Source organism: Acartia tonsa, chromosome 6, assembly GCF_053477335.1.
Source record: "Acartia tonsa isolate MP-2025a chromosome 6, ASM5347733v1, whole genome shotgun sequence".
Classification (NCBI taxonomy): Eukaryota; Metazoa; Arthropoda; class Copepoda; order Calanoida; family Acartiidae; genus Acartia; species Acartia tonsa.
This window is the reverse complement of record NC_137265.1, coordinates 41905850-41928702: the sequence shown is the minus strand read 5'-3', so window position 1 is coordinate 41928702 and position 22853 is coordinate 41905850. Positions and strand designations below refer to the sequence as shown.

The 22853-nt window shown below is 33.2% G+C and overlaps 6 protein-coding genes across 7 annotated transcripts in view; all 6 read left to right on the top strand.

Annotated features, from left to right (window-relative positions):
* The window catches only part of Nipped-A (Transcription-associated protein Nipped-A), a 35331-nt gene extending 30839 nt beyond the window's left edge, over positions 1 to 4492 (top strand). Inside the window, exons 49-59 of the mRNA XM_080164919.1 lie at positions 225 to 312; positions 712 to 824; positions 1147 to 1221; positions 1786 to 1866; positions 2166 to 2286; positions 2532 to 2645; positions 2790 to 2879; positions 3157 to 3245; positions 3628 to 3739; positions 3873 to 4082; positions 4205 to 4492. Coding sequence (XP_080021045.1) covers positions 225 to 312; positions 712 to 824; positions 1147 to 1221; positions 1786 to 1866; positions 2166 to 2286; positions 2532 to 2645; positions 2790 to 2879; positions 3157 to 3245; positions 3628 to 3739; positions 3873 to 4082; positions 4205 to 4282 — 1171 coding nt within the window. The 3' untranslated portion in view covers positions 4283 to 4492. The remainder of the gene's footprint in view (positions 1 to 224; positions 313 to 711; positions 825 to 1146; positions 1222 to 1785; positions 1867 to 2165; positions 2287 to 2531; positions 2646 to 2789; positions 2880 to 3156; positions 3246 to 3627; positions 3740 to 3872; positions 4083 to 4204) is intronic.
* A 400-nt stretch (positions 4493 to 4892) lies between these two features.
* LOC145322702 (oxidized purine nucleoside triphosphate hydrolase-like) lies at positions 4893 to 9075 on the top strand. Its single transcript, XM_080164918.1, has 6 exons — positions 4893 to 5011; positions 5526 to 5601; positions 7282 to 7428; positions 7904 to 7985; positions 8290 to 8348; positions 8868 to 9075. Exons 1-6 carry the CDS (start codon positions 4956 to 4958, stop codon positions 8955 to 8957), a joined length of 510 nt encoding a protein of 169 aa, XP_080021044.1. The 5' UTR covers positions 4893 to 4955; the 3' UTR covers positions 8958 to 9075.
* A 150-nt stretch (positions 9076 to 9225) lies between these two features.
* Positions 9226 to 21329, top strand: LOC145322698 (28S rRNA (uridine-N(3))-methyltransferase). Its single transcript, XM_080164911.1, has 12 exons — positions 9226 to 9380; positions 11486 to 11619; positions 12170 to 12289; positions 12962 to 13042; positions 13869 to 13940; positions 14967 to 15044; positions 16576 to 16725; positions 17647 to 17717; positions 18613 to 18719; positions 19756 to 19845; positions 20286 to 20357; positions 21210 to 21329. The coding sequence occupies exons 1-12, from the start codon at positions 9261 to 9263 to the stop codon at positions 21297 to 21299; spliced, it is 1185 nt and encodes a 394-aa protein (XP_080021037.1). The 5' UTR covers positions 9226 to 9260; the 3' UTR covers positions 21300 to 21329.
* The window catches only part of Pstk (Phosphoseryl tRNA kinase), a 34291-nt gene continuing 27698 nt past the window's right edge, over positions 16261 to 22853 (top strand). Inside the window, exon 1 of one of the 2 annotated variants that reach the window (XM_080164912.1) lies at positions 16261 to 16295. The gene's annotated coding sequence lies outside the window, so the exon portion shown is untranslated. The remainder of the gene's footprint in view (positions 16296 to 22853) is intronic. The other variant, XM_080164913.1, reaches the window with a different exon arrangement.
* LOC145322700 (uncharacterized) overlaps positions 16262 to 22853 on the top strand; it is a 97876-nt gene continuing 91284 nt past the window's right edge. Inside the window, exon 1 of the mRNA XM_080164916.1 lies at positions 16262 to 16298. The gene's annotated coding sequence lies outside the window, so the exon portion shown is untranslated. The remainder of the gene's footprint in view (positions 16299 to 22853) is intronic.
* LOC145322696 (cytosolic purine 5'-nucleotidase-like) overlaps positions 16262 to 22853 on the top strand; it is an 83530-nt gene continuing 76938 nt past the window's right edge. The window contains exon 1 of the mRNA XM_080164909.1: positions 16262 to 16296. The gene's annotated coding sequence lies outside the window, so the exon portion shown is untranslated. The remainder of the gene's footprint in view (positions 16297 to 22853) is intronic.

The following is a 22853-nucleotide window of genomic DNA, read 5'->3' as shown; positions in this document are numbered from 1 at the left end:
GCATATTTTTATAGAGAATATTGACATATAATTATTTTTTTTTGTACTCCTAATGGTTGTTTCCTAAATTTGGAAAACGCAGTTTTTTTTTAAACGCCCTGTATATATACATATATAGCTTTTATAGCATGATCAACTGACCAAGTAAATGATATACTTTATGCTTATTATATAGTATAGCCATAGGGAATCTTCACAGAAAATTATCTATCGTTTTAACACAGGTCTACAGCTGAAATTGAATTGCCAGGAGAGTTCTTGTTGCCAAAATATTCGCACTACTATGTCTGCATTCAACGATTTATGCCAAAGGTAAAATTTTAAACTTGTCGAAAATTAAACGAGGATAACAACATCTTTAAGTAGCTAAGCACCAATATATCCTAGAGCAGATATTCAGTGATCAGAGAAAAGAGATGGCTAAGTGTTTTGCTTACTGGATTTTCTCTAAAAAGAGGATCTTTCTTCACACAAAAAAATCAGCTGACTTTAAAGTAGCAGTCAAGAACATTATATGACCTCGTTTTTTTACGGATGGGCGTACAGAGAAAAATGAACAAATAGATATGTTCCATAAAATGATCTCACAATAAAAACGAATGCATAACAATATTTTTATTGTCTTAAACATTTTTCTCAAGTATTTTTATGATTGATGAATTTGCATTTTTTGAGGTAATTTCCTAGGTATAATTTACATTTTTCATATAGGTTGAAATAGTCCAGAAGCACGGGGCAGCTGCCAGAAGATTATATATTCGCGGCCACAACGGCAAGATTTATCCATATATGGTTGTTAATGACACTAGCCTGTCAGACGCAAGGTATGTACTTACTATCAAGTTTTTTAGTAGTAGCTTTATATTTTATTTTTCTTAAAGATGACAACCTCAGTCAATTAAATATAAATATTCAGACATTGGACAGTAAAATATACTCTCTATTACTGACTTCAAAATTTTGTGTATTTTTTAACATTTTGATTGGTTTGTTTAAAATAGCATTGTCCAAAATTTAAAATTCTATTTGAATCTACGGAATTGTAATTTTACTGATCTTTGGGGATTTTCATTAATTTATCGTCCATTGTCTTATCTCTTAAGATCCCTAGATATGGCAGGTGTCACAATTATTACCATTTTACAGGCGAGAAGAGCGAGTGTTGCAGCTGCTGCGAATGTTGAACCATCTGCTTGCCAAACACAAAGAAACAAGTCGCAGGTAAATATATGCCAGTATCGCTTCAAAACCAATTAATATCCGGTGAATTAGAACCGGTTCTCAGCTAAACCAAAAATTTATATATAGCATCGAATTATATCCATTTTCTAAGAATATAAAAATGTGCAATTATAAGATAAAAATAAATTTTTTATCCCGTTTCTTCGGCATCTTGGTGCAAAAATATGGTTTTAATCTTGTAATTGAATATTTTTATATCCGAGGAGAGCTATTTATAATACGATGCGATAAATTACTATTATATATTTACTGTGGAGTAGAAAAATAGTCTTTTCTTCATAGTATTTTTAGGAAATATATTTTGGTGAACTTGGCATCCTATCCAGTCTATTGCAGTTTAGAATGTAAACATATTAGCCTAACTTGAAACCATTCCGGTACCTATAAGCTTTAATCTACTATTGGGCGTAATTTTAGAGATATGTCTAGAATCATCCATTATCATTGGGGATATATTTCAATTTATCATCCATTGTCTTATCCCTTGAGATCTCTTGTTTTTACCCAGAATATTTTTTTATATCAGAATTTTTTTTTTTACAGATTCCTGAACATAACTGTACCGCGTGTGGTTGCTGTCAGCCCTCAGATGCGTCTTGTACAAGATAATCCTTCAAGTATTAGGTATTCATCATCATTATTATTATCGCATATAAAAGTTACAGGATGTCTTATTGTTGGTCCCTTATCAGGATCCAACTTCTTTGATATTTGTATAGGTTGTGTTAGTTTATAATAATCTTAATGAAACAAGAACAAATGCATTGTTATAGAAAAACCTGCCAAAACTAATTCGAAGCTTCTCAGTAAATTGTAGACAAGCTAGAAAAGCATTCAACTACTTTAAAATGTATGATAAAAGTTTTAGTTCCTGTAAATTTTTTAAAAGTTTGTCCTTCATCTAAAAACTAATTTTGATTTAGTTTGTTATCCATCTACCAGCAGTATTGCCAAAGGCGCCAGCATGACCATCAAAACGCCATCGCCAGGTTTTACGAGAAGCTCTCCGCCGTTCAGGCTAGAGGCAGCCAGGCCAGCCATACGGTAAGAGTTTGTTGTATTTTGCGGGGCTTTCACTTAAAGTTTCCGTTTAGCACTGTTGATCCCCCCCAGCCCCTCCCTTATTTTTAATATAAATTGAAAAGTAGAAGCGTATTTTTTTCAACAAATAGTTGTCTCTCTGTAGTTATAATGTAGTTTTGAGCTACAGTAGTTACGATACGCATTTAGATATTATTAGTAATGCTTCACCTTCAATTTTTATATTAAACTTAATCCTTGTAATTCAGGTATTGAGAGACATCCTAAAGGAGGTTCAGTCCTCCATGGTTCCAAAGACAATTGTGCGGGATTGGACCTCTACCACATTCCAATCTGCTACTGATTACTGGACTTTCAGAAAGGTATTATTTATTTTTTGTTGCATATTTCTAACAGCGATTTAGAACCTTTGTTAAGCGGATAGTAAAATGGAAAGTTTTTGGATGGCCTGGAAGTTTCTATTATTTCACCTTCAAAAAAATCAACATTTTATTTATTTATTTAAGGTCTTGACGCTACAACTTTCATTGGCAGCTTTTGTGGAATATGTACTTCATCTAACAAGACTTAATCCTGATATCATTTATCTACACCAGGTTTGTTAACTTTTATAATGAATTATACTTTTTTTTCTGGCTTTTACCCTTTATGGCCGATTAAATTTTTGTTGCTATGTTCCTTTTTGTAATCACTTAAAAATTGTTACTAATTAAGAAAAAACAATCCAGGTTAATTTTAAATACCAGAAAAAAAGTCAATACAGATCATTTAACATTATTATTGAGGTTTAGTTTATGACTTAATTTTTGACAAAAGATATTAGGTAATTAAATTTGAAAAAAAAATGTTTTAAATATTTTGTTTAAAATTTAGGATAGTGGATTGATGAATGTAGCGTACTATAAGTTTGATATTGACGATAATTCTGGAGACTTGGATTCAAACCGTCCTGTTCCCTTCAGGTACTAACTGAGGCTCAGTACGCGGCTCTAGCGTAACACATAGCTCACCCGTATGTCGTTGGGGAGGTTATAGGTTCGAATCTCAACCAAAACCGCGTAATAAATAAGGCTGGTAAATGTTGGACATACTGCTTCTATGTCAGATGCGCGACATTATATAAAAGTAAGAATAGGGGGAATGCCATGACCCAAAATAGGAACAACTCATAACACAGTTTGGACTTTAAAAAAATGGTCGTTTAATTAAAGGGTTGGTTGTTTAATATAATCCACTATTATTTTTAATACATTTTGATCCTTTATTTAACTTTGACGAAAAATAATTTGATACTTTTTTTTAATGTTTAGCCTTGTGAAAAAAATGTAATGAGACATATTTTAGATTAACACCCAACTTGAGTGAACTGATTACAAATGTGGGAGTGTCTGGTCCATTTACTGCAAGCATGATAGCCACTGCTAGATGTCTTACACATCCATCATTTAAGATTCAGGTAGGATATCCAGAGGATAGATAGAAAGATAGTTAGTTGATGATGTAGTCGTACATCCCACGCCCACTCAATAATACTTTAAATGAATAGTTTAAAATGTAATCGCTAGATGTCCTACAATACATTATTTCAGGCCTTGCTGCGCGCCATTCTCCGTGACGAAATGATCACCTGGCACAAGAAGAACTGTGACCCGAACGTGGCCATAATAACGGACTCGAACCAGATGCAGCAGCCGGACTACAAGGACGGCGAGAAGGTGATTGCAATGGTGGGCAAAGCCCTGACGGCTATCACGGCCAGGCTACAGTCATTGGGACAGTTTGATGGGACTGAAAGCAAGGTAAAAACTTTTTAAGTCTTTTTTTTTTTATAACTAGGCTATTGATTTTTTCAACAATAATAATAACATAATAGTAAATAGGGCAAATATTTGTTTAATAGATTAATTTTTTTCTGTTTCAGGTTGGAACATTAGTTGTGGCCGCTTGCAGTCCTGACAACCTGTGCAGGATGGATCCTGCCTGGTACCCTTGGCTTTAAGAAAAGTTATCTCATGTCACCCCTCCCCACCTCTCAATAAGACTTGTTATAATCTGTTTGTATAAAATAATTTCGTACCTATCTACCTAACAATTATTTATTAAATATGTCTGTAAACAAACTTATTGTTACTTTTATCTAAAAGAAGAAATATTAGATTAAAAATCTGTTCAAAACATTGCAAAATGAATCAAATTCCAAATTTGTAAATTTAAGACCACTGTATGAAGCAATGAAGTTTTGGAAAATTAAATTGTATCTACTTACACGAACAAAAATTCTGTTGTATTATATAAAGAATTAAAGATATTCTCATAGTAATCAGCTTACATAAATTGAAAGTATTGAAAAATATAATTTCTGTTTTTGTTTGTATAAAAGTTATTTCTGTACAGAAGATTATTTAGTTCACTCAGAACTTGGCATTTAGCTAAATTATTCAATATTTTGGATTCAAATTTTTTTTTTTTAAATACGTGTTTTTCTACCTTTTTGTTTGCTCAGTTACCTATGTTATTTTGTAATTCATTCTTATTACCTAAAGCTTTATGTAAAAGATAAAATATACTTAACTAACCTATATAATATTATATAAATATTGTACAAATAATTCAAATTTGTTTCAAGATGTCTGTTTTATGTTTTTACTGAATATTTTCAGATTAAAGGTAAAATGAGATATAATGGAGAAAAAAGGAGAAAGGTTTTTGCTGGAGTTCAAATAATAAAGTATGTACCTGCATAGGCATTTATTGAAGTTAAACTGGTCAGACAACTAACTCTATGATTGCTCGATCTTTGTCTCTTAAATCTTAACTTTACTTTACTTTTTTTCTTCCCTTCCACGTATTTTTTACCCCCCCCCCCCCTTCCCTTTGGCAAGGGATCCCAGTTCTCATATTTACATGTGGCAACTCAAATTTCTCAGTCTCAGTACATTTACCCAACTTTCCCCTGGTTTATATAAGAAGAAAGATTGGTTTAGGATAAATATCCGCAAAGCCCTTATCCCAAGCTTTTCAGTGAAGTGTCATTCATTGCGAAAACTTCTGGCGACTTCTAGGGTTATTTAATAAGGAGACATATTGTCTAGTCACAATACTGAGCTTGAACGTGGAGTGTATGCTGCTGGTTCTACTCAATTCCTACTTAGCTCTAAACATTAAGAAACACATGTGGCTTCATACTCTTTTGTAATTGCTCAATCTCATCCTTGCTTATGAATATTTAATATTTACTTTAGAGACAGTCGTATATTACTTGGAATGAAGAGACATGGTACAGGAAAAGGTCTCTGGCAACATGCTTTTGCTGGCAAGGTATGGCTAATGTTTACATACTACAGACAGATTATAATCCTTATTTCAAATAGCGGATCTATTACAACTGATTTTTTTGTGTGTGAATTTAATACTCCACTGAAGTTCTTAATATCTCGTTGGTCTGTCCCCGTAATACCACGGAACATAAAAGGTTTAGTTGCACGAAATGCATTTAAACTTGAATTTAGTGAACTATATATTTTTTTCCTGTTCAATAGATTAAACTGCATCTATTAGGCATATAATAGGTATTTAAGAATTTAAATTTTCTACCATGTAGTTTTAAAAACATCAAGACTTGAAAATCATATTCTTATGATGTATGCAACTTATATTGCTGTTTTATTTTCACAAAAACAGAATGCTGGCTATTTTAGTGGTGCCTAACTGTTTATTAATATTGTTTTGTAATACAAAAGGGGGGGGGGGGTAATGTAACCATCTCGTAATCAATGATTAAATGGCACTTAGAATTCGAAGTTCGATCTGAAATTTTGCATTAATAATCCTTGGCAGGTCTTTTTTCCCTAAATCGAACAAAAAGTTGGAAAAGTAACGGCAAACGGCTGGCGGCTCAGCCGTTTTGCCACTTTTAGGTTATCTTAAGTGCAAATTAGTCACGAAACCTATCTCCACATAATACTTTCTGTCGCTTAAAAAACCTTATCAAACGGTTCTAGCCGGTAGCTGTTGGTACTAGAAATTTTTTTAAAAAATGGTTATTGCTATCATTTAACATGAATTAAACCAAAAATATGTTTTTAAAAGTTGATTCCTACGTAATTAATGATGAATTGGCCCTGAAAATAGGCAAAACACGGCTAAACGGCTGAGCCGCCAGCCGTTACTTTTCCAACTTTTTGTTCGATTTAGGGAAAATAGACCTACAAAATTTTACTCATGCAAAAGTGGACTATCCACGAAAGAGAGCACATGATTCTAAGTACCTTCCAGCATTGATCCTAAGTATTTTCTTTCAGAATATAATAGGTCACCATATATCAGTAATGTATTGACGAGAAAATTTATGTTTCACCATGTTTTTTAGGTATTTTAATTGATTTTGAAAACTTTTATGAAGCTAGTTCTTTTAATAAAATGGATATTTGATGATACATATGCGAATACTTGTGTTATATAGATTGTAAATAAATCCATATTAGCATTAATTTAAACATATATATGAGATATAGTAAATGTGCCTTTGACTTTTTTTAATTTTTATCATTTGACAACATGGACAATTAAAGACACCCCGAACTCAACAAAACGTTTGATAGAATTTTTACTAAAAATGGTGGACATTTTTTTACTTATCTTCAACTTGAAGTGGTGAAGCATAAATTTTCTCGTCAATATATTAATTATTAATAGTGATCTTTCATATTCTGAAAGAAAATACTCAGGATCAATGCTGGAAGGTACTTAGAATCACGTGCTCTTGTTCGTGGATAGTCCCCTTTCAGATCGAAATTCGAATTCTAAGTGCCATTTAATCATTGATTACGAGATGGTTGCATTAACCCCCCCCCCCCCCTTACATATCTTAGACAGTGTGACTTTTGTTTGCAATCATTTTTCTGAAATGCACTTCATGCAACTATCCCTTTCATGTGGGTAAATCTTTAATATTTTATCTTGCATTAATATGGTCACTATTCGTTTTTATATCTTCAGGTTGAAAAGAATGAGAGCATAATAGAGGCAGCAGTACGCGAGCTCCAGGAGGAAACTGGTTTAATTGCACTGCCACAAAATCTTAATAAAATTGGACTATTTGAATACGAGTTCACTAATCCTTCCCTGGTGCCCTTCATAATGGAGGCAAGTAGTCAGCTGATTAATCATTGAATAATGTCTGTAGAAGTATCTCGCTAACCGCAGAACAATAACATGGTCTAGTTAAGGTACACAACTATTTTAAGTGAGGATACCTCGACCATTCTCAAGAGAAATCGCCTCTAGAAATAATACCCACACCAAATTTAGGTTTCAATTGCGTAATAATTCTTGAAAAATCATTATTAGAATAAATTCACTTGTACCCTAACTTCTGAATTACAATTTGTAATAGCAATGCTACTCTTTAATTAAAAATGTCTGTGTAAAATGTTTGACTGTAATATTGGGAATTTTCCGGCTAAAATTATAGATAGACGGCTGAACTTTTTAAAAAGCATTCTGCATATAACTTAATGGTCCGTTGGTCTGTCCTTTACTTCATCTTTTTTGGCCCTTGAACAGATGCATCATAACTCACTTTTTCCGTTTATATATTATGTTGTCATTCTTGTTTTAGGTTCATATATATCGAGCATCGGAGTGGACAGGTCACCCTAAAACATCTGGAGAAATACGTCCCAAATGGTTCAACATTACAGGTAGACACCAAACATAAATTTTCCTAATTAAACTATTGATTCTTTTATAAATGAGGCAAAATATTTGTCAAAAATCACTACCTAAGCCTATATGAATATTTTAACGAATTAATTCAGTGGTTAGTCACAGCGGGCTGTTTGTACTTTCAAGATATTGATAAGCTGATATTCTTGTCCTTTTAGCTTTTATTTATAGGCCATGAGAAGTTTTAGAATGTCATGGTTTCTTTTCTTTTTCCTACCTATTGAAATTTTAAACCAATTTACTACCTAGTGAATTTTGATGCTATTTTCTTTATTTTAGAAATTCCATATGAAACCATGTGGCCTGATAATAAATATTGGTTGGAAAAATCCATACAGGTACCTAGTACATTTCTTATAGAATATTTTTTTTATTTCGCTTTTATAGATGTTGTCCAATAGATACTGATTGAAGAGTTGCTATGCTTTGAATTATAATTTTAAATTGACAACTTACCAATTAAATTTGGTATAATTTGTTCTTTTGGTCCGTGAAATTGATGTAGAATATACGTGGATATTATGATATATGTCGTAAATCTAGCTAGGTTGCCATTTCCCCTTTCATTAATTGGTTACTTCGTTAATCCAGTAGGAGGGAGGTAATAGGGTAAAGAGGTTTGAAAGGATATTGTTATTTTAGCCCGCTGCATTGTTCACTCTATTAGAGAGCATGAAACTCTATTAGAAAAGTGATTTGGCTGATATTAGAGATATAAGACTGATTTTTTTGTAAAGATTTCACTGACAATTTAGCATCATTTTCTTGGTCTGTTGCTCTAACTATTTTTTTTTTTGGGGGGGGGGGGGTTATTCTATAAGAACAAGATTGTTTTGTCTTATTAATTTTTAATTTAGGGAGAACCAATATATGGATATTTTCTGTACGAAGACTGGAAAACTGTTTCAACGTTTCACATAGAAAAATTAATTGAAGAAGTTTCTTGAAGAGTGTACTAAAAGAAAATCAGATTACGAAGGATTCAGATTTCATCACAATGAAGAAAACGTAGGCAAAGAAAAGAAAAGACTGTATATCAAAACACCTTCAATGTTATATTTTTATCATATTTGTATAAAATTGTACCTAATTAAATTTTAGCCCTTCCCCCCCCCCCCCCCTTTTTATTTTTGAAATAAATGGAAAATAAGAGGATGGATAGGAGTGTATTTTCATTATTACATTAATTAGGTTGGAAAATATACAACACAACACCCCTGCCTTAATGAAAATACATTTTCAGATTAAAAATGGCTAACGCAGATAATGCAATGCAGGATGCTAAAGTTGATAATTCCACGGAGAAATTTAAAAAGAGGAAACTAGAAAGACTGGATAAAGATGGCAATGTTTCGACTAAACCGAATTTTGTAAGTTTCATTATCAATTTACAGTAGACAGTTTTGAGCAAGACGATTCCTGTGACGTCATATAAAAAGGGAAGGGGGGGGGGAAATCTCTTCCCTTTTCTCCCATCTCTTTTGAAGAGATTTTCTTCCCCCCTTCCACTTTTCTTTCCCAAAACGTATATGACGTAACTGGTAACTGAAATAGTCTTGCTCAAAACTGGTACAGTTTGGGGTTTGTCTTACAGTACAACACAGTTTGAATTATTATGAGTCTGAGGAGGGGTGGGGGGGAGTGTCAACATAGCTCTAAAATACGAAATTGACATCATCTGCCTTCTGTTATTTTCGCCGCAAGGATTACCCTCTCTGGCGAACCTCTGTGGACGCCACTGCATTGTTTCCAACTCTTAGTTTTGCATTACCTGAGGTGGATACTTAAAAAATTTGCCACCACTAATCGCTTAGTAGGGCAAAAATGTTTTTGTGAAAAATCCTCCAAAATCACATAAAAAATCTACAAAAATTAAATAAAATCTTATGTTCATAACCCTTCTATGATTTTGTTTAAATTTTGTAGATTTTTAAGGGGATTTTGGTGGATTTTTCAAGAAAACAATTTTGCCCCACTAAGCGATTAGTGGGGCAATTTTTTTTAAGAATCCACCTCTGGTAAGGATGACAGTGATATGAAGGGATAAGACAATAGACGATAATTTGATGTGCTTTCTTAAACAAATCATAAACTAAACTAACCCATTTTGCATTGGACAAACCAATCAAAATGTTATAAAAAGGCCGTAGGGTAGGGAGGGGTAAAGTCGGGTTTTTTTTCGGTTTTTTGAAAAAAAATTGGGTAAAAAAATATTTTTTTTAAATGGGACCAAGACTATTAGAAAGATATCGGAAAAGTCTAACAGGTCCTAAAAAGACGGTATCCTAGAACTTTGGGAAGGCGAAGTCGGTGGTCCATTTTCAAGCTTCAAAAAACCTATGACATATTGATTATATTACAGCATACATCAAAGGTTAAAGTTGCTAAATGTAATAAAGAGCATGCACAAATTTTTTTATGAAGATAGCTTAATTTTTTCTACAAAAAAAATAATTTTTTCAAAGTACGAGAAATTTCATTTATTTGTACCTATAAAATTGAAAAAGTTAATACAAAAAAACAAAAACTGACTGTGCCCCGCTTCAGAAAAAATCAATTTGTGATAAAAATATACAAGCTTTTTTTAAGTTTTCAACGGAAATGGATAGCCCATTAGATACTTATTAAGTCTCCTGAAGACGTCTAAGCTCTAGCTCTCACTAGTTTTTGTACAACCCAATCTTTCTCCGACCTTAAAAAAAAATGGAGAGAAAAAAAATTTTCGTTCGACTTTGAGACCCAATAAGTAGCCTAAAAATCTCACAAAAATTTTATTTGATACTTTTTTGTAGGCAATTTAAGAACGAACTACTTTGGTTTTATGATTTTTTTCTGTCAGTCTTTTAAAGATGTCATTTAATGAAAGTGTGTCGAGATTGCCGCGCTTTACCCTAAAGCATTTATGCCAACAAGCGTATTTAAAAAACCTGGGGACCAGTAAAATTTGTAGTACAATATGATATTGAGAAACCGTAAGATCGAGTATTAAAGGACATCGTATAAAGTTGCATGCAAAGCATAGAAAGGTTAATTAGAATAAATGCTTAAATCTAAATGTTTACAGTATAAAAAAGCATGTATCGTTATTTATCTGTTTTGATTTTATCTAGGTAATAATTTATCAACAGCAAACGCCTTGCTAAGTCAACCAAATTTACAATGTTGAAATTTTTGACAGTTCTCATTGCTATTTGCAATTTTTTAATCGATACTATAGCCACTTTCACTTAGATAAAGTTTTTGGTGAGGCCCCGCTTATACCACTAAAGAAATGGATTCGGAAAAAGGTACGAAAAAGTGTTTTTCAGCTGTCGTTGGGGGGTAACACATAGTAAAATTGACGACCTTGCCATCTGCTCCTCAAATATTATTTTAGTTTTATTTCGCTTGTTAGTTATATAGACCTACCTTAGCTCCATTACATATTTCAATTCTTTGTTGTGTCTGATAAGATAATGAAAATTGTGTATATCAGTATGGACGAAAGAAGACCAGAGACGAGAAGAAAAAGCAGAGACAAGAAGAGCTGGTTGAATTGCTGGACAGGAAAGCTGCTCAGGCGGAAGCAGCGGCCAAAGCCGCGAAACCCGTGCCAAAAAATATTTTAAGGTAATCACATCATACTTCAACAACTACAAGTAAGGATATAATTACCTGGTGTTAAAATAAAAGAGAAAAAACGTTGGGTTTTTTTTTTAAAGTGGAGCATTATAAAAACAAATACAAGAGGTTTCGTGATTTTTAACAATTATTCTTGATTTATAGCTACTAAATACCTGCTGTTTAAATCACTCATGTACGATTTAGGAAGCGTAGCAATCGTTATGAGTAAGTCCATACGTCCATTTAAAACTTGCTTATTTTTAACATTATTGACAACAACTTTTTGTATGATACAATAATCCTTTTAATCTGATATTTGGGATTATGATTCCGCGGACAGCAAGGTCCAATGTTATAAGCGAAATATCTCTTTAATTATATCCTAAAAATAGAGGTATTGTTCTTATATAGTATGCGATATAATATTTACACAATGTGTAGACTTACAAATGTTCTGCTTTTAAGTTCTGACAAGTTAATTTTTTCCTTTTTCTTATTTTAGTACTTCGCTTTTATGGATTTTGTCATTCTTGCTTAATTTATTATATATTTTTAGCGGTTTGTGTCCTGGCGTAAAGGGACGTAATTACACAGTGAGCATAGCTCTTCCAGGTTCTATTCTGGACAACCAACAAAATCCAGAGTTGCGCAGCTATGTGGCCGGTCAGATTGCCAGGTAGTGATATATTCTTTCATTAGCAATAAATTGTGTGTTATTTGCACGACGTCGCGGAGGTCGGATTTGTTGGAGTCTCGGCCAAACCGCTTCAAAACTAAATATGTCAAAAGGTGTGCACTCTGCTATTTTGTCAGATGCCTGACATTCATAATAAGAGTACGGGGGGGGGGGGGCGTTGATATAAAAAGCCTAAACTCAGTAGATTTCATTGTTAGGATTTCAGGGAAAGGGTCGCTTGATCAAAATATCACTAACTAGATTAGCCAAAAAATTCTAAAAAAATACACGTATCTTTTTTTTATGAGAAAAAAAAATAATCAATTCACATCCCAGCAGTAAGCTTGAAAGAGTTAATAAATTATGGGAAGTTTGCCTTAATTCACTCTTTGGTTGCAATGATTATACCTACAATCATTCTAAGGCAAAAATATTTAGTTTCTTTTAAACATTGTGTCACTTTCTATTTCGACTGGGGACAATTGTCTTCAATTTAGCATGCTAATATGGACCTCATTTGTTGGTCAGTTTGTACATCCAGTAGGAGGGGATGGGATCGAGTACCGTCTTTTAGTCAGCTGCAAGTATTACTATACCATAGTACATAAAAATCTGGGACAACATCCAAGTGATAATTATATAGTCCGATTTATAAAAAAAAAATATTTTCAGAGCTGCTGCAGTTTTCAACGTTGATGAAATAGTTGTGTTTGATGATACGGAAAATAAGAAAGACAATGAAGATGGCCATGAGTAAGTTATTTAATTCTGTAATATAAAGTGCCTAGGTAGGTAGTAAGTTTTTTTTGTCAGAAGATCACAATCTTAGAAATTGCTGGTCCGAATGGGTTGTACTTTTCAGAGAAGCTTTATAAAATACTTATAATGGTTTTCGGTTATTTTTCTGAACTCCCCTAGGGGCGAGGCAACTAGTTACTCTTAATATCAACTCAATATAATTGACCTTTGGCGTAGAAAAAATATTTCTAAAAGTAGAAAAGGATCTACTGCAGTTCACGGTAAAATATTGCTGGTAAGCAAAATTTCCAAAAATCTATGAATTTTAAAAGCTGCTAGCTGCCAAACGGCTGAACGTACAGATCATGCCCGCACACTGTTTTGAGCGGCATAAGAAGGCCTACAAATAATCTGGAATAGCCATTAATCAATAATGCATAATTATCTCGCAGTGCAGAGAAATGCGCGAAAAAAAACCTATTTTACGCGTTTTTTCTTCAGTGAAGCTTTCCCTGTGCATAATTGGATCTTGGCTATTTCAAATTATTTGTAGCCCTTTTTATGCCGCTTAAAATGGTGTGCGGGTATGATCTGTACATTCAGGCGTTTGGCAGCTAGCAGCCTTTAAAATTCATAGATTTTTGACAATATTGCTTACCAGCAATATTTTACCGTGAACTGCAGTAGATCCGTAAAAAATTATTGGATGGGTGGTAATGGGTGGCCTAACTCACCAATAGTTATAATTCAGTGAGAGGGCAATTGTGCGCCCTGTTTTTGGGGATGTACGTACATCATTGTATCATATATTGTCTTATCCAGTAATATCCCTGTATTTTAGAAGTAAAAGATCTCGTGGAGTAGAACAGTTGACAAGAATCTTGCAATATTTGGAGTGTCCCCAATATCTCAGGAAATTATCACAGAATTAAACAATATATAGCTTTAAACCTTTTTATAGGGACACCCGGCACACTAATGATTTACTAGTTTCACTGTTCTTATTGGAAGTAAAGCGTTTCTATAATTAGATTCGGACCGTCCATACGGAACATTTAGCTCTTTTCGTCAAGTTAGACATGTTAGAACTTTCCTATCGATTTAAAACTTTGCATTATGATTCCTTGAACAGTTAGGTACGATTTAGCAAGCTTAGCAACTCGATATTCGTTACCAGAAAGTCTGTACTTCCTAAATTTGCTGGCAATTTCACTCCTACCTTACCGAAAATTGGCGTCAGAAATATTTAAAAACATGCTTTTAATGCTTAAGGTCAGGTATATTAGGTAACCCTATATAGAGGGAGTCCTGCATGGATAAGGCTTTACAAGATATTTTTGGAAAAGTGATAGGACTAGACGTTATAAAGATCTTATTGAACAGATAGACACCAGAGCTGGATCTTTAAATGTGTAGACGTTGCCGTAGCCGTGGCCTTAGTCGTAGCCGTAGCCACTGCCAGTGCTGCCAATAAAACGTGGATGTTTAAATGTTTGAAGTTTTTACGTATTATTATTATTATTTTTCATATTTTTACTTAAAAAATCAAAAAGTGGTTGTGATTTAAAGATTTAAAGCCATGGCCACTTGGAGCCAATTTGATTCAAAGATCGCTATTAGGTTAGTGGCTGTACCTCTGGCAGCGGCAGTGGCAACGGCTACACATTTAAAGATCCAGCTCTGTATAAGTATAATAAACTCAAGGTTGATCATATTATTTTCATCTTTTTTTAGCAACATTTTCTGCCTTTATAGTTCTACAAATTTCTTTATTTTTACCTATCTTTTAATATGTAAATTAAATTAATATGATTTATGTCATTTAGACTGATGAGGGTGCAATGTCCACCGAAATATTTTTCAATAAATAGCTGGGAAGTATCAGAGACTTTTTCACTCAGTGAATTTATCAAATATTTTGATTTTGATAATTGTGTAGAAAGTTTTTCTTTCCTATCCATCCTGATTTACAGTTCGCTGGGATTCTCAATCCAACAGATATGCCTCATCATTTAAGGTAATGATTATAGCAGTGTTCTGGAGCCGGAGCCAGGAGCCGGGAGCAGCAACATTTTTGGTGGAGCCGGAGCCGGATCCGGAGCCGTATTTTTCGTTAAAAACGGCTCCGGCTCCGGACTAGCTAAAAATGATTTTTTAAAGTAATATTATAATTTGGCAACGGTCTATTTCCATATAATAAACTGAAAAACTATTGTTACTTAACAAATAGACACACATCCTTCTACTTTTATATAGCTTTAATCAAATTAAAGCAAAATATTTTATATTATTTATTTTATTTTATCAAATTCAATAATGAAAAAAAATTGATATATTAATTTTAAGGTAGGAGCCAGAGCCGTATTTCAAAATACGGCTCCACGGAGCCGGAGCCGCATCAAAATTATACGGCTCCGGCACCCTGGATTATAGAGTAGTGTCGCTGGCCTGTAATATTCAGATTTTTTATGCTTAATTATAGGAAACAAAGTTATTCGTCAAATACATTGTTTTAGTCTAAAGTGCATTAAATTACTAGTAAGGTTTTACTGAATTTTAAACCAAAAGAATACATTTGATTAAGAGCGTCATTAAATATTATCTTATTAAATTAAAAAAATGTCAATTAATGAAAGAAACTCTAAAGCAAGGCAAAAACATCATTTTCAAATCTAAATTCCTATATTAGTACCTACACAGTAAGAAATAAAACATTTATAACCCACCGACCCTCTTATATTTGAAGATATTTAAAATTAGGGAGGTTAGTTTTACGTTTGTTTGTTAGTTGGGTACTGGGTTGTGCGGGAAGGATGCTTTATCCCCCCTTGAGGTGTAGCTGGGTAGCCCCGAAGGGTTAAGGCACCGCAGGTAGAGACCCCCTATTTTTAATTTATCTATAATACAAAGTAGAACGATGTCTGTGTGTCTGTGTGTTTGTTTGTAGCGAAGGATCTCGCTAACCGCTGAACCGGTCGGGTTCTCCTTTACAGGGTAGCTTCTCATAGGTCCCGGGAAGGTTTACAACTATTTTCTTGGGGGGTGGGACACCCCCAACCCCTACAAAAAATAAAAATACTCCCCCCCCAAAAAAAAAATTTCTTAAAACTAAAATTAAAATAGTGGGGTCGACTAACCCCCGCCCCCATGAAGAAAAAAATTCCTCCCCCCCCCCCCCCAAAGAAAATGTTTTTTTTAGATTTATTTTTTAAAATCTAAATTACAAAAACGACAAAGCTAATATTGCTTGATTCACTTCTACAAGAGATGCGATTGATAATGAAGATTTTTTTCTTTGAAATATATTTCGTTATGAAGCAGCAGTAGTTACTAATTTATAAATGTTATGGTTGAGATAGATTTATAACTGTTAAAAGTACAAAAAATTGGTTTGATCAAACCTCTAGAGGCAAAGCCCCTAGAGGCTAGGGGCGAAGCTGCTAGTATACATATAAAAAAATGGGTGGAGATTTTATCGGTGCTCAACAGGCACTTTGTGTGAAAGCACCATCTTTTGTAATACTATTAAGAGATTGTGTTACATTTAGAGGTGATGATATCAGCATATACCGCGAGGGAATTGTCTCCAGGACTAAAGCAGACAAGGAGGGACATTGCTTGGTCAAGATTGGTCTGAAAGCTGACTGTACTGTTCAGATGGTCCTCAGGCCTAGTATTAGAGTTACGGTCAAATTAAAGTAAGCTTTAGTTTTATTATAGAAAATAACACTTTTCTACACGACACACATATATAAACATCTTTCAATAATAACTAAAAAAATTTAGTGAGGGATACGAGTATGATAAAGTGCCCACAGGAACCATAGTATCTCCATCAGAACTAAATATTATTATTATTATTATGTTTAGTGAGGGATATGAGTATGATAGAGTGCCCACAGGAACCATAGTATCTCCATCAGAACTAAATATTATTATTATTATGTTTAGTGAGGGATATGAGTATGATATAGTGCCCACAGGAACCATAGTATCTCCATCAGAACTAAATATTATTATTATTATTATGTTTAGTGAGGGATATGAGTATGATAAAGTGCCCACAGGAACCATAGTATCTCCATCAGAACTAAATATTATTATTATTATTATGTTTAGTGAGGGATATGAGTATGATAGAGTGCCCACAGGAACCATAGTATCTCCATCAGAACTAAATATTATTATTATTATTATGTTTAGTGAGGGATACGAGTATGATAGAGTGCCCACAGGAACCATAGTATCTCCATCAGAACTAAATATTATTATTATTATTATGTTTAGTGAGGGATATGAGTATGATAAAGTGCCCACAGGAACCATAGTATCTCCATCAGAACTAAATATTATTATTATTATGTTTAGTGAGGGATACGAGTATGATAAGAGTGCCCACAGGAACCATAGTATCTCCATCAGAACTAAATATTATTATTATTATTATGTTTAGTGAGGGATATGAGTATGATACGAGTGCCCACAGGAACCATAGTATCTCCATCAGAACTAAATATTATTATTATTATTATGTTTAGTGATGGGTATGAGTATGATAAAGTGCCCACAGGAACCATAGTATCTCCATCAGAACTAAATATTATTATTATTATGTTTAGTGATGGATATGAGTTTGATAGAGTGCCCACAGGAACCATAGTATCTCCATCAGAACCAAGAACTAAAGCTGGTAAGAATTTAATATATAAAAGGTAGGATGTCTGTTTGTACCAAAAGATCTCGCCATCCCAATGATGTAAAGTTTCGATAAAGTGCTCTTCTATGCTATTCCTTTAATTTTAAGACAAAATAGTTTTTCTTCAATATTATAACATGTTTGAAATTTATATTTTTGTAAGCTGGTCTAAAATTATAACATGAAAAGTTATTAGGGTAGGATCTCTGTATCGGGGCGAAGTCTGTAATTTTTGACACACTTTCATTAAATGACATCTTTCTCCATGTTCTAATCGACTGACAGAAAAAAAACATTAAATCAAATTTGTTTGTGAGATGAATTTTTAGGGTACTTAGGTATTGGGTCTCAAAGTCAGACGAAAAAAATTTTTTTTTTGATTTTTTTTCGGTCGGAAAAAACGGGAAGTTGGACAAAAACTGGTAAGAGCTAGAGCTTAGACGTCTTTAGTGGACTTATTAAGAATTTAATGGGTAATCCATTTCCGTTTAAAACCTTAAAAAAGCTTGTATACCTAGTTTTTTCTCAAATCGACTTTTATTAGGCGGGGCGAACTCTGTTTTTTCACTTTTTATACCAACTTTTTCAATTTTATATAAAAAGTCAAATATCGCGTACTTCGGAAAAAATAATTTTTTTCGGTAGAAAAATTGACCTATCTTCATAAAAAATTTTGTGCATGCTTTTTATTACATTTAGCAACTTAGGATAACGTCCTTCTAGGACCTGTTAGACTTTTCCGAGATCTTTCTAATGGTCTTGGTCCCATTTTAAAAAAAAAAATAATTTTACCCCCTTTTTTTTTCAAAAAACCGAAAAAAGCACAGAGCCTTACCCTACCTAAACTGTACTATTAGAATGGTTCAAAATTTAACTTTCCTAATTTCAGGTGTATACTGGGGCTATACTGTTAGAGTGGCCAAAAATTTGTCATCAGTATTTACCGGGTCTACCTATAAGGGTGGTTATGACCTCACTATTGGCACTTCAGAAAAGGTAATACTAACTTATTTTTTATGTGTTACTCATTTTTATGAGGTATTGTAGGTTCTCTGTATCAAGGGAAAGTCCGTCCGTATATTTCACAAACTTAAGAAAAATTGGTTTTTTTTGTATAACTAGCGCCGTCGCACCATTGGTTACATGTGAAATAATAGCCTTAAACAATCCAAGGAACTTTCAAAATAAGCATAAAATATTTGGTCCACTTATTCAAATATTTTTTGCTTCAGACAAAAAAAAAGATTTTGGAGTTCATGTTAAAGAGGTAGTTGCACGAAATGAATTAAATAACTTAGTGAACTGCATATTTTTTTTCTCGTATTCTATGGTTTAAACTACATTTATTGGGCATATATTTGAAAGAAATTCAATTTTCTACCATGTTTTTAAATTTTTTTAGCTGTCTAATTAAATTTTTTTGTTATTTTTTGTAATACAATTATATACGTTTGAAGGTATACTTGTGAATTCTGCTTGAAATCATATTTCTGAAATGAACTTCATGCAACCATCCCTTTTGTGATTTGATGATATATAAGCAATAACTGCTATTAATCATATATATACGGGGGCGCCGTAGCTCTGTGGTACTGCACTGAGTTACGGTGATGAGAATTCGAGTTTAAACCCATGCTTGTTGCAATCACAACATATTGTCTCGAATTCTCCAATGTGTATTCACGCAACCTCCCCCAGTTGCGTTGGAAGGGAGATTGTTAGGTAGTTTGGATGCCTAATAATCAAGTGTATAATACCATCACTTCCCTTAATCCCAGGCTCTTCTGAGGAGAGTGTCATTCATTACGGTGACTTAATCTGGGACACCTGCCATACTCAAAACCGGCGAGGGTGAGGTAATAACGAGGAGCTCTCATGAGACAGCGTGTCAAGTCATACTTGAACGTAGAGCTTAAGCTGGCCCTGGTGGCTATACAAAAGTGTCTCAACATACTCCAGGAGTCTTAGGTCCAAACCCTAAGAAACTATGGCTAATCAAACAAACAATTAATCATATATTTTTTAATTTTAGGGTAAAACTGTGGATGATATTACATTGCCCAAGTTTGAGCATCTGCTCATAGTTTTTGGTGGTGTCGGTGGTCTTGAACAAGCCCTCCAGGTTGGTCTTTAATAGTTATTTATCGCATCGCAGTATAGACAGCTTTTCGTGGATATTAAAATAAAAAATTATTAGAGTAAAACCAGACATTTTAGCCCCGAAGGGATGAAGGTCCTGGTTAACCAAACTGGTATTAATGTTCTTTATTTTAATATTCGTGGAAAAGTATCTGTAATTCGATGCTATTCATTATTTTTCGTATGGATCTAAACAGGTTCCTATCTACCGGATAGTAATGGAATAAAGCTTCTCTAAAAGCTTAATCAGATCAGCCGTTTTAGAGATATTAATTGACAGATAAAAGATTATTCTTTTTAAATTTTAGATTAAATATGTATGTTAATCGCCAATACCTTACCAATAGATTTTTAAATTCAGATATTTTTACGTAAGGTATAAAAGATTAAAATCAATCTGACAATATAATATGATTTTGTTAGGTTGATGATAAGCTAGAAGCAGATGACCCGAAGGAACTGTTTGATCATTATGTTGACACTTGTCCCAATCAGGTATGGACTTTAACAATACTGGTGATTCCTATGTTGATTAGGTATAATACCAAAGGTGTTTATTTTCTAACCTAGTTGTATTTCTTTCACCCGGGGGTAAGTTTGGAAAATAAAATTTTTTTGTTTATTGTATAAAAACGATAAATCCATAAGTTATACCTTTTTTCTCGTAATAAAAGCCCTTACATTCTCGTTATGTTAATGTTCTTTTAATGTGGATGATGTCATCCTTGTGAACATACACACACACATGTCATCCGTGTTTCATATAATTTAAGAGGACTTTGATAGACAAAAATGAATGGAAAATTCATAAGATATATTTTGCTGTGTTTGGTAGCCCTTTTAACTAAATAAAATAAACATTTACCCTCAATAATAATCCCCTTCTTACACAACCAGGGGAAGTTGCGTGAATGTATTCAACTGAGAAATTCGAGTTGCCATATGGGGACTAGAACTCGAACTCTCATCACCGTAACTCAGTTTGGATACTTAATAGTCAAGTACATAATATCAGTACTACCCTTATCCCAAGCTCCTCTGCGGAGAGCGTCATTCATTACGGTGACTTAATTTGGGACACCTGCCATACTCGGCGAGGGTGAGGTAATAATGAGTAGGTCCCTTGAGACAGCGGGTCAAGTACTTGTAATTGAGCGTGGACCTTGAGCTGGCCCTGGTGTTAGCATACAAAGTGTCTCGTCCTACTCCATGACTACTTAGGTCCAAACCCTAAGAAACTATGGCTACACACACACACACACACAACATTTACCCTATTCCTTCCTTGATAATTCATGTTTCCAAATAACAAACTCAAATGAAATAACATTTCTATTTAATTTTCAGGGTTCCCGGACCATAAGAAGTGAGGAAGCCTTATTTGTTTCTTTGTCAGCCCTGAGACCAATCATTAAAAATTGTCAAATAGAATCTTAATAAAATACAAAGAGATGGTAGGTAACATTGTGAAGAATAAAGGGAAAGAGGTCATTAGACTGCAATCACAGTAGTAATTAAAGTTTTATAATAACGTTATCCTATTAGTTGGCTCAAAAACTTTCATTCAACTGTGATTTGTTGGTTCCTAACTTTGACTTGCCAAATGTTTTCTTTCAATTTATTTCTTCACAATATTATTTACTTTTTGACTTTAATGAATTGTTATTTTTTTATATTATTTTTTACAGATTGTTAAAAATGCCGTTTAAATCCTTGAAATCCCAGTCTTCTCAGTCTAAAATAAATTTGGCTGGAAGGCAGGAGCAGATTAATAATCTTAGGTAAATTATATTATATACAAGCGACTACGTACCAGGGACGTCTTTAGTGAAGGGGGGTAAGAGTCGACCCTCCAATTTCAATTTTAGTTTTTAAAGGAAAAATAAATAATGGGGGCTAATTATTTTATAGTAAATTTTTCAATGAAATGATTGAGCAACCTTAAATCAAAATAGTAATAAACCTTTGAGAACCTTATTGTAAAGGAGAACCATACCGATTTTTAGCGATTAGCAAGATCCATTGCTACAGTAGACAGACCTTTATTGGTGTAAAATTATAATTAGATGAATAGTAAACTGTTGTTGGCTTCTTTTTGCTGCGCTGCTATTGCTTTGTTTAAATTGTCCTTGTTTCTTTTTACTTTGCTTCTATGCCAGATTAATAAAAATATTCTCCTTTGGGGATTTTACTGTATTAGGTACAAAAATTGTATTTCAATATATTTATTATTAAAAAAAGCTATAGATCCTTCTAAAAAAATCAAGACATTAATGTTTTTTGCATTTTTAGGGTTTTTAATGACAACGTTGTTGAGATGGTGCCACTCAGACTTTACGAGTAAGTTTATTATTTTTTAAACATGCTTTTTTAAATGGTTGCTCAGGTGTGTATATTCTGCACAAGATTCATTTTTTTCCCCTGCTGCAAATTTTTATATTTTTTTCCCCTCCTATTTTTTTTTTTCAGCAAGGAAGGGGATAAAATGGAAAAATATTTTCAGAATTCTTTATTTTATTCATATTATGCACTCTTCCACATACTTTTTAGTTTTTTTCACCAAAGAGGGGAGAAAAATAGAAAAAAAAATGCTTTCATTTCTCTTAATTTTTACATTTTTTTCCCCAATCACATATTTTTTATTCCCCCCCTCAGCCGGGTCAAATTTGCAGAATATACACCCCTGTGGTTGCTTTATATTGACAATATTGGATGTATTTAGTCACTTGACATATAAACAATGTATTATGAATGTGCTGGATATATTTTTAGGAAATACTTTACATATGGTTTTAAATTTATGCGTTTGTGATTAGACTTGAAAACATGTAGAATCAAGTTTAAAGAAACTTTAAAAGTTCAGCTCATATAGTATTGATATCACATTTTTAAAAAGAAGACTAGGTTTATGAGATTTGTTCTTTATTATTTTGTTCTCCTAATGTTCTGACTACCAGTATTTATATTCAATACACATTAATATTATTTTAG

Excerpts from the sequence above, each read along its gene's own strand:
- LOC145322702 (XM_080164918.1), top strand. The coding sequence starts at position 4,956 with ATGAGATATAATGGAGAAAAAAGGAGAAAGGTTTTTGCTGGAGTTCAA. Across the intron at positions 5,012-5,525 it reads GCTGGAGTTCAAATAATAAA|AGACAGTCGTATATTACTTG; the intron begins GTATGTACCTGC and ends TATTTACTTTAG. Across the intron at positions 7,986-8,289 it reads CAAATGGTTCAACATTACAG|AAATTCCATATGAAACCATG; the intron begins GTAGACACCAAA and ends TCTTTATTTTAG.
- LOC145322698 (XM_080164911.1), top strand. The coding sequence starts at position 9,261 with ATGGCTAACGCAGATAATGCAATGCAGGATGCTAAAGTTGATAATTCC. Across the intron at positions 11,620-12,169 it reads GTGCCAAAAAATATTTTAAG|CGGTTTGTGTCCTGGCGTAA; the intron begins GTAATCACATCA and ends ATATATTTTTAG. Across the intron at positions 13,941-14,966 it reads GAGTGTCCCCAATATCTCAG|AAAGTTTTTCTTTCCTATCC; the intron begins GAAATTATCACA and ends ATAATTGTGTAG.